Genomic DNA, 9,761 nt, shown 5'->3' on the forward strand with positions numbered 1-9,761 from the left:
ATATTCACCAGTATATAATTTTTCTATTCTTTTTTAAATTTTAAAATCATCCTGCTTGTGTATTTGAGGCAGGTAGGTAGCCAAATCACAAGATAAAATCTCTCCACTGCCTAGGATAACAGTTAAGTTCAGTCCTGTCAATAATTAAGCTGAGTTGGTAGAATGACATTATTTCCTAATGTCTGAAACAATCAGGTCTCTTTATGAGGACATCTGTAATTCAAGATCCATGGTGTCTGTTATACATCATCCAGTGATGTCAGCTGAGCTGTTGAAAAATCCCGTAGAAAGAGCAGGTAGGTTGAAGGTCCTATCCAGGGAGGTTCCTTCAGTAAGTGCTGTCAGTCTATTTTCAGCAAATAATGAAGTCTTCAGTATGACTCCTTGGAAGGAGGCCTTGGAAGGAGGCACATAAAGTGATCTCAGATCAGGTTACCAGCACTCCCTTCTGTGTAGCAGTGCCATTTATACTAAAATGTACTCTCCATGTGCGCAGGGATTGTGTGTTGTTTTATATACTGTTGTATCCCTAGTTCCTTGCACAGTGCCTAGTAGGTGTTATTTGTTACTTATTTCATAAATATTTGTTGAATGAGTGAATGAATGATTGATTTAAGGATACTCTGAATGTCAAGGCCTTGTGGGAACTCATTTCCTTTTCTTGGAAACTAAAAAGTGTATTAGTCCTGATCACATATCTAATTTTTACCAGCAACAACTGTAGTTCTACTGTTTTGTTCCTTACATATAAAAGTATCCTAAGAGGCATTGGAGCTCCCAAAGTCAGGTAGTCATCTAATTACCTTCAATTTCCACCTCTCATCAAAGTATAATTTTAAGATAAGCTGCTAGTTGAAGAAGGTATCCAGTACCATTTCCCTGGAAGGACGTAGCCTAGAGGATGAAATGAACACTTTTCATATTCCTTTCCAAAATGTCAATAGAGCTGGGTCTAAAAAGAACTGAAGGGAGTACTAGGGGCAATGTGGTAAGTTATTTTTGTAGTATACATGTCTGAATTTTAATTGTGCCTTGGTTTGGGGAGGACTAACTGACCTATTGACAATTAGGATTTATACATGTATGTTTGTGGCTCAGGGGGCAGGTAAGCCTGTGGGAACTAGATGCATGGAAATGGAGTTAGAGAAGGAAAACAAAAAAACTATGAAAGCATCACAGTACCATGGGGATGGTGTGTAGAGTATAGGAGTATCCATTTTTGTGTAAAGTATTCTGCTCAAGGGTTTATTGTGTTTTTTACTGAGAGGTTTTAAGGTATTTCCTGAAACAGTTTCTGTAACTGCACCATGTCTTTCTCTTACCTCAGCTATTCCAAAGACCTAACGCGCTTGCTGTCCAGCAGTTAACAGCTGCGCAGCAGCAGCAGTATGCACTGGCGGCTGCTCATCAACCTCACATTGGTAAGTCCCTAAACCTGTTACTGCTTTCTTCTAGGTGCTGCCACCACTTTAGGTCAGCTGTTTAGACTGGTTATAAAAGTCTAATAAACAAATTCCTGAGACAGGGTAATTGGCCTTTTCCTTTAGTCCAGTCCTCTCCTTCCACAGTCTATGGGTTTTGGCATGTCTTGTAGACATCAGCTCCTAAGGCTTCTTTCAGTGTCCAGCTTTTGCCACACTTCACCTATTTTGAGATTTAAAGTATTTATTATAGTAGTGACTGGCATCAACTTTTTTAGTAAAATTGAGTGAAGTAGATGAAATAGCAATAATCTCACCCTTTTTTGGGGACTCTATAGACTGTAAATATATCAACTTTTTATCTTATTAAGTAGGAAGTATCACCTATAAATCATTTCCAAATAATATGCATTGACCATTTAAAAAAAATATTCTCCTGTAATTACTGGTTTTTAAAGTAACTTTGCCCTTTTCCTGTAGCAATTGTTAAAAAAATTGACCTATACCTTTTAAAGAGTCTTCAAAACAAAGTGTTATAACTATAAACAAGTAGTAGAAGAAATACTTTTTTAATATGCTAAAATGGTATAATTGAATGAGAAAGAAAATCACCAATCAAGATTTGTGGCATGCTGTGAAAGAAATGATTGCTTTTAACCTTAAAAAATTAAGGCCAGGTATAAAAGCCTTGGCCTGGGTCTGGTATTTTACAACTGTAGATGGTAGTTTTTATAGAACTACACACACATATATAGCCTATATACTTTTTTTTTTTTTTTTTTTTTTAGGAAATTGTTTTAGGGGGAAATAAATCCTCCCCTCCATCTCATTACAAAAGTCTCTTAAATTGCCCTATTTTAGTATTTTAATTTTAACAACTTTTTAGAAATTATGCTGAATTTAAAACTGCATAAATAGTTTTAATTGTGTTTCTTTAGGAAAAATGAAAAAAAAAAAAAAAGATTTTAGTATAGGAGTTATTTTATCTTTTTTTCCCAAACTCCTCTGCTCTTAATCTATCTTCTCCCCCTGCTCCAAAAAAAAAAAAAAAAGCTTTCACCTGTAGCCTGGAATGAATAGCTAAACTGTGTAGGTATTTGGTAGGGCTGTAGTTTTAGTCAACTTTGTTTTTACTGACAGGTATGTTTTCAGCAGGTTTAGCGCCCGCTGCATTTGTCCCCAACCCATACATCATCAGTGCTGCCCCCCCTGGGACGGACCCATACACAGCTGGACTGGCTGCAGCAGCAACACTTGGTGAGACATTCTCCTGCATGAGGGACTTTCTCACCTGCTATAAAGTCATTTGAGATAGCCATGTGTTCTTTATACTCTTTCCAAAATCCATGTCTCCAATGGAGATTTATCTCCTGATACCCAGTGCCATCAACCCCTGAGATCTTCCTAAACTGCAACATGAGCTCCTCAGACTTAAACTTGTCTATTGGTGAATTACTATCTACCCACTGAATAGCTGCATTTAATCCATGGAGCTACCAGTTGCTTATGTAGATTTCTGGACTATTCTTCCTTGTCTTCAGTTGTCCCTACTACTTCTAATCTACCATAGTTCTGGTCCTTACACTGTCTATGTGAAATGAATTTTTGTAGTTGGCCTCTTCTGTATTATTAATTTCTTTGCCTCTTCCTCCATCCTCCCATTTCATTTAAGAAAATAGTCTTAAATATAAATCTTACCATTTCACCTTTCTGCTTAAAACCCATTATTGTTATCTTTTATTTACCTTAGTATGACATGCTGCAGTTATTATTAAACATGCTTGATCAGCAGAACCTACTTGAGTGTCGGGGTGGGGGTTTTCCTTGGAATCAGTATTTTTGAGGAGTTAGCACATAATTCTGAGGGATTAGGGTAGGGGTGAGACCCTCTGTGTATATAGCTTTCTCCATGACTTGTGTTGGACGTCTCTATACATGCAACACTCTTTTCCCCTCAGATTGGCTACCGTTTGCTTACACTATACATTCTGATTTTTGTTTACTGCAGTTAATGTACTGCTTTAGGCTTCTTGTGTCTTTGCTTTAATGGCTTCTTCAGCTATGGATTAGTAAACTGGTTACATTCTTTGCCTGGGGTACTCCTTAGCTAGCATAGTCAACCCCTTAGAGACTTCCTTACTGAGCCTTTGCTCTTCTTTCTCTTACTAATGACTGTATTATATTTGCTTGTGGATGTATAAGGGAGTGCCCTGTCTCCCCCTGTCTCCCCCTTTCCAATGAGATGGAACTCTTTCAAAACCAGGCAGCTTTGTTATATGACTCTTTGGGACTCAGTTGCTGTTGACTCAGTTGCTGTTGACACAGTTGTTGTCTCTAGAGTGGGTTCATAAATGTATAGTGGATTGAATTCAACTTCAAGGCAAACTAAACTGTCTTCCAAAGTAAATGTTGTTGTGGGGGGCGATCCTTCTTAGTCATGTAAATCATGACTAAATATTATTGTTAAGATTTTGTTTTTTTATTATGCAGTATACAATTTGCAATTATAAACTCATGCAGTATAGCTACCTTTCTTAGGATTTTCTGTAGAAGTCTACAGAATTCTGTAGACGTGTTCCCATGAGTTACGATGGGAACATAGTGCGCTTCTTCTCTCTCCCCAGCCTTTGTTAGTAGGATGATGTTTCTTAACCATCATTACAACTTATTGAGCACTTTTTTTTTTTGCCAGGCATTGCCGCATGCTTTCTTTCATGTCAGTTATTAAAAGATCACTTTATAAATTAGAAATTGGGATTCAGAGAATTGCCTGGTTTGAGGTCACACAATTTAAATGTTGTAAAGTTAGGGTTTGAACAGAATCTAACTCCAGTGCTTATGTACTTTACTACTGCATTATATAATGCTTTGGCTATCTTGAATTGTCTATACTTCTTTAGATGTCTGTTTTTCTCCTAACTTAATATATGTTATTTGAAATAAAGAACTGGTCTTAGAGACAACACACGTTGATGCTGAGATCATAGTTTGATGATTAAGAACCTTGCTCTTTGTGCTATCAGCTGAGCCAAACTGAAAATGACTTAAAATATACTGTGGAATTGTGTATTCTTAGGTAGTGGAGGGTGAGTGAAAAGTGGAAGACCCTCAAGGAGATGAATTGACACAGAGGCTGCAACAACAGGCTTGGGTATAGCAAGGATTGTGAGGAAGTCTCATAACCAGGCAGTGTTTCATTCTGTTGTACACAGGGTCACTATGAGTTGGAGCTGACTCAGCGGCATGTAACACCAACAACACATAGTGTCAATCACACAAAATCTAAGCAGGCGTCCTGGTGAGGCAAGCTAAATCAACATTGTGTCCTGGGGCATTTTCCTGAATTCAGTCATAGGGCACATGGTAAGGGTAAAGTAGGAGAAATGCCAATTGAGAAAACTTAAAGGATAATGTTAATGCCTATGGTAAGAGCAGTCTGTACCCACTTGAGGTATACTTTCTTGGCTTTTGGGAAACCTTCATTGCAACCACTCTTTGTCTTTAACTTGGAAGTGTGGTTTTTAGATTCTTCAGGTTCATGCAAAACTAAATTTTTCCTAAAGTAGTGAATATTCTAACATAGCTTTTCTAAGTAGTACCTTCCATTTGCACCGAGGTGCACCCTTGCTTATAAACAGAGTTTCTTGATCTTGGCTTAAACCCACAGGTACAGAAAATACCATGTTGGAAATGTCAGAGCATATTATTGACCAGTGATTCAGTTTGACTTAGTTGTGATTTAGAAGCTTAAAATGAAGGGACAAAAAATATGTACCAATTTATCTGGACTTAAGAAAGAATGTGTTTCTCTAGAATTGTCAGAGTAGCAGTGATGTTTGAAACAGCTCATTGGAATTGCATTATGAGGCATGATAATTAATGAATAAAAGTCATACATATTTAACTCTGGTCTTAACTGAGTTTAAATTAGCGATGTGTTTGAGCAGAGCTGAGGGGAAACCCTGGGTGGCAAATGTTTCTTGCCATCAGCTTCAGACAAGAATTCTATGATTTAGATTTCTGCCATATCCAGGTTGCTATCTGCATCACTCTGTTACCTCTCTTGCATAGCAAAGACTGCAGTGCTGAACAGTTAATTGGATTAAAACAGAATGTTTAGTTTTGTTTAGACTACACAGTAGCAAGTCTGTGACATTCAGTCAAGCTGCTGTATTTTTGTAGGTACTTGTGTTCAACTTTTACTTCATGTATTTAAAATTTTGTGTAGTCATGTCTGATGGTGGTTGTGTGGGGTGAGTTTTGTGATGGTAGGAAAACCAAGCATCTTGGAGATTAAACTGTCAGTTGAGTTTCTGGGTTTTGTCAGAAGACTGATACATTCATACCTCTGGAGTTAATGAAGCCCTGGGATCCTTGTCCCAGTCAATCTTCTCAGGCGCCTCTAGCTGCCATTCTTACCATTGAAAGGACACAACTTAACCTGTGTTCTATTCCTTTACTTTAAACCCAGGGACTCTCCATTCCTTCCTTCCAGCAAACTATATAGTTATCCTACATCTTCCAGGAGCCTCTAGCTGCCATTCTTAGCATTGAAAGAAGGACACAACTTAACCTGTGTTCTATTCCTTTACTTTAAACCCAGGGACTCTCCATTCCTTCCTTCCAGCAAACTATATAGTTATCTTACATCTTGCACCTCGCCCAAGGAAAAATGAAAAATGCTTTCTTCCTAAGGCTGGTTCCTTCATCGTTTCTTAAACCTGTCCCCTCCAACTTTTATCAGTTATTCTTCCTTTTGATCTCTCTTTGTTCTTCACTGGTTTCTTCCTTTGGTCATATTACTGACATTGGAAGAATTAGGTGTGAGGATCTTGTCGTAATAGTTTCTTTTTTTTTTTTAGGATTAGTAATTAGCTAGAATGAATCAGTGTATTCATAAGTTAATATTTATAGTAGAATCTGCTGAGTCAGATATAGTCTTTGGAAAACCCAGGCACATTCTCACTCGTATAAACTTTCCTTACCTTTCTCTTGCTATTTTTAGGCCCGGCTGTGGTCCCTCACCAGTATTATGGAGTTACTCCCTGGGGAGTCTACCCTGCCAGTCTTTTCCAGCAGCAAGCTGCCGCTGCCGCAGCAGCATCCAATTCTGCTAATCAGCAGACTACCCCACAGGCTCAGCAAGGGCAACAACAGGTAAATGTAAACAGTATTTAACCCTGTCTAAGTGTGACTTAGTTATTGTGTATAATTAAAAAGTAATGTTGCTCCTAATGGAGAAACATTGTGAATAGGTGAGTTCTTTGTTCTGTGTGTATATATACTAAATTCAGGCTCAGACTGTTTACTGAATGCCTGTTTTATATCAAATATTTTCAGTATAATTAGGCGAAGTAATAGCATTACTCACTTTGCAGAGAAAAAACTACTTAGGAGGTTGTTGAATTAAAGATTACATAACTAGCAGGTGGCAAAGTGAGTCCTCAAGCTGATAGTATATTTTCTTTCTGCCATATCATAGCTGCCTTCTGAGCACCATTCACAGATCACTTCACGCTCTTGCAAGTGGCTTGCCATCACAGAGTGTTTCCTAAAACAGTTTATTTACAGCACATATTTATTGCTTATAAATCTTGAATACACATTTTAACGTATAGTAATAACAGCTTCTTATTTGAGCTAGGAAAGGATAGTTAGATGCAAAGCTAAGTATGTTTTATTTTAAATAGTTTTTTCCTGATTACTAAAGTAACATCTCTTTTCTCCTGGAAGTTGTGATAAATTGACAAAACTGAAAGAAAAAAAATCATCCTAAATCCTCATGTCACAGCAAACCAATATTAACACGTTTGGTATCTGTCATTCTAACTTGTTACTTAATTAACTTCTCACAAAATTGGGATTATTCTGTCTACATGGTTTTATATCCAAATTAATATCCTTTTAAATTACATCTTTATAAGCGATGTTTAAATCCATCATAAGAGTATACCAAACTTTATTTAAGCCAGCTTGTTACAATTTGATATTTAAAAAAAAAAAAAAAACCTCATTGCCGTTGATTCGGATCCGACTCATAGCGGCCCCTCCTTGGGTTTCCGAGGTGGTATCACTACAAAAGTAGATCGCCCAACCTTGCGTCTGAGGAGTGGCTGGTGGGTTTGAACTACTAGCCTTCTGGTTAGCAGTCAGATGCCTTTAGGCACTAAGCCACCAGAGCTCCCATGATTTGATATATAACTTAGCAATATTTTGGTGTTATAAATGAGATTCTGTTTAACATTCTTTCCATGTATCTGTGACTAGTTCCTTAGAATAAAGTCTTAGAAATGGATTTTTTTTTGGGACAACTGATAGAGCATTTAGTCTTTTGATAAGTATGGACAAGTTAAAGCTGTCTTTTAAGTCAAAGTATCATGTTTAGAACTATACATATGACATGATACAAACATGAGTTCTTTGCTTTTCAGTAGTCTTACTAAGAGGGGATATGTTTAATTTTGTAGATTCCACAGTTACTGGAAAAATGCAGGTCTTGAATTTCTAGCTCTTTTATCCTGGGTCAATATTTTTATAGAAAGGGATTTTTTGCAAGCTCATAAGTGATTTTCTTTGCATTGCATACAATTTGAGAACCAGATATGTAAGGAGTTCAGCATATAATTTATTGACAGACTAAGTGATCCCTATGAAATAAATTTCTTAATAGCTGCTCTTTGTGATAGTCTGTATTTCTTTGTATGATATTTGTGTTTAAACGGCTGCCAAATTATTTTGGATTTAAGATGGAAATAATTGCTGTTTTACTATTTACTGAACATTCTCTGTGTAAAGATAAGTGCTCTGCATATTGTTTGTATTCCTTATCTTAATTCTGATAAATGCATGACTTACCATTTTACTATTGTGGAAATGGAATTTTTGTGCTTGGGGTCACACAAATACTAGGTTCCTGAGATTTTCAGTCTTCACAACTGAGGCTGTTTTCTCACCATATTGTGGTATCAGGAATTATAGAAAACCTCAGATCTTGTCTTTGCACTACTATTAACTGGTTACAGCAAAGACGAGTGGAATAACTTCTCTAAATGCAGATTTCTTAGCTATAAAATGGGCTTGGTAATCATTCATAATATAGGCTTTTCTGTCATTCACAATTACAAACACCACTATGCAACAGGTATCATTAATTTTTAATAAGTAGCCATTATTTTAGTTCCAGTGTTTTTGTAAGTTTTTAGTGCCAACTTTTGAAAGAAAATGTGATTTTCCTGGTGAACTTCTTTGTCATAGTCACTGAAATGAAAGAGTCTTTAAGCTTTGCTTTTGTCCTTTTTGACCTTTACATTTTAGTAGAAAGCAGATGTGTTCTAGGCACACAAATAATTCCAAATCTAATTGATAGAAGTTTCAGGGGAGTTGGTGACATTCCAGCTAAAACATTACCTTACTTCCTGTTTCATCCTTCTTCAAGGTTCCTTTGACATTTAATAAAAAAACAACTTTATTCTTTTCTAATTCTTGTTTAAAAAATTTTAAAAATAATTGTTTTAAAAAGAGAATTCTGGATGTTGAGTTGAAACTATGCACAAGTAGGAATTTTTGTATTAAATAATTACATTTTTAGAGAAGAGTTTAGAATGGTTTCTGAGCTTTCTAGATTAGTCAACACTGTGTAGATAATGATTGTATTAAGCACAATGGGAGACTATAGAAGGAAGAAAGATTATTAAACAGAATATCCCATTGAGCACCTGCTTGCTTATTATTTATAGTTTTCAAACACTATTTGAACCAGTACTTTTGAAAACAAATTTAAAGATACTTCACGCTTACAATTTCATTACAAGTGGCTTGCCAGCACAGAGTGCTTCTTAAGACAGTTTATTTACAGCACATATTTATTGCCTATAAATCTTAAACTCATTTTAACATACAGTAATAACAGCTTCTTATTTGAGTTAGGAAAGGATAGTTAGACACAAAGCTAAGTATGTCTTATTTTAAATAGTTTTTTTTCTGATTACTAAAGTAGCATCTCTTTTCTCCTGGAAATTGTGATTAATTGGCAAAACTGAAAGAAAACAATCATCCTAAATCCTCATGTCACAGCAAACCAATATTGATATTGGTTCAGCTTCTGCACTGACAAAAAAGGTAGTAAACCCACTACTTGGACAATTATTGTTTTTTTAACTTGTGTTTTATTTATTTATTTCTCTCTCTCTCTCTCTTTAATTGTGATTTGGGTGAAGATTTACAGAGCAAATTCACTTTCCATACAGCAGTTCACATACACTTTGTCTCATGACATTGACCACAGTTTACTACAGTGCAACAGCACCCCTCCCACTTCCTCCCTATAGTTACCTCTTCCCA

General features: G+C 36.3%; 1 protein-coding gene across 1 annotated transcript in view; it reads left to right on the forward strand.

Annotated features, from left to right (window-relative positions):
• Positions 1-9,761, forward strand: part of PUM1 (pumilio RNA binding family member 1) — a 190,022-nt gene that overhangs the window by 134,240 nt on the left and 46,021 nt on the right. Inside the window, exons 8-10 of the mRNA XM_042782731.1 lie at positions 1,328-1,421; positions 2,562-2,678; positions 6,427-6,578. Of these exons, the coding sequence (XP_042638665.1) occupies positions 1,328-1,421; positions 2,562-2,678; positions 6,427-6,578 (363 nt within the window). The remainder of the gene's footprint in view (positions 1-1,327; positions 1,422-2,561; positions 2,679-6,426; positions 6,579-9,761) is intronic.

The sequence above is a fragment of the Orycteropus afer genome, unplaced genomic scaffold, assembly GCF_000298275.1.
Source record: "Orycteropus afer afer isolate SDZICR_OR568_19922 unplaced genomic scaffold, OryAfe1.0 scaffold00433, whole genome shotgun sequence".
In the NCBI taxonomy this organism is placed as follows: domain Eukaryota; kingdom Metazoa; phylum Chordata; class Mammalia; order Tubulidentata; family Orycteropodidae; genus Orycteropus; species Orycteropus afer.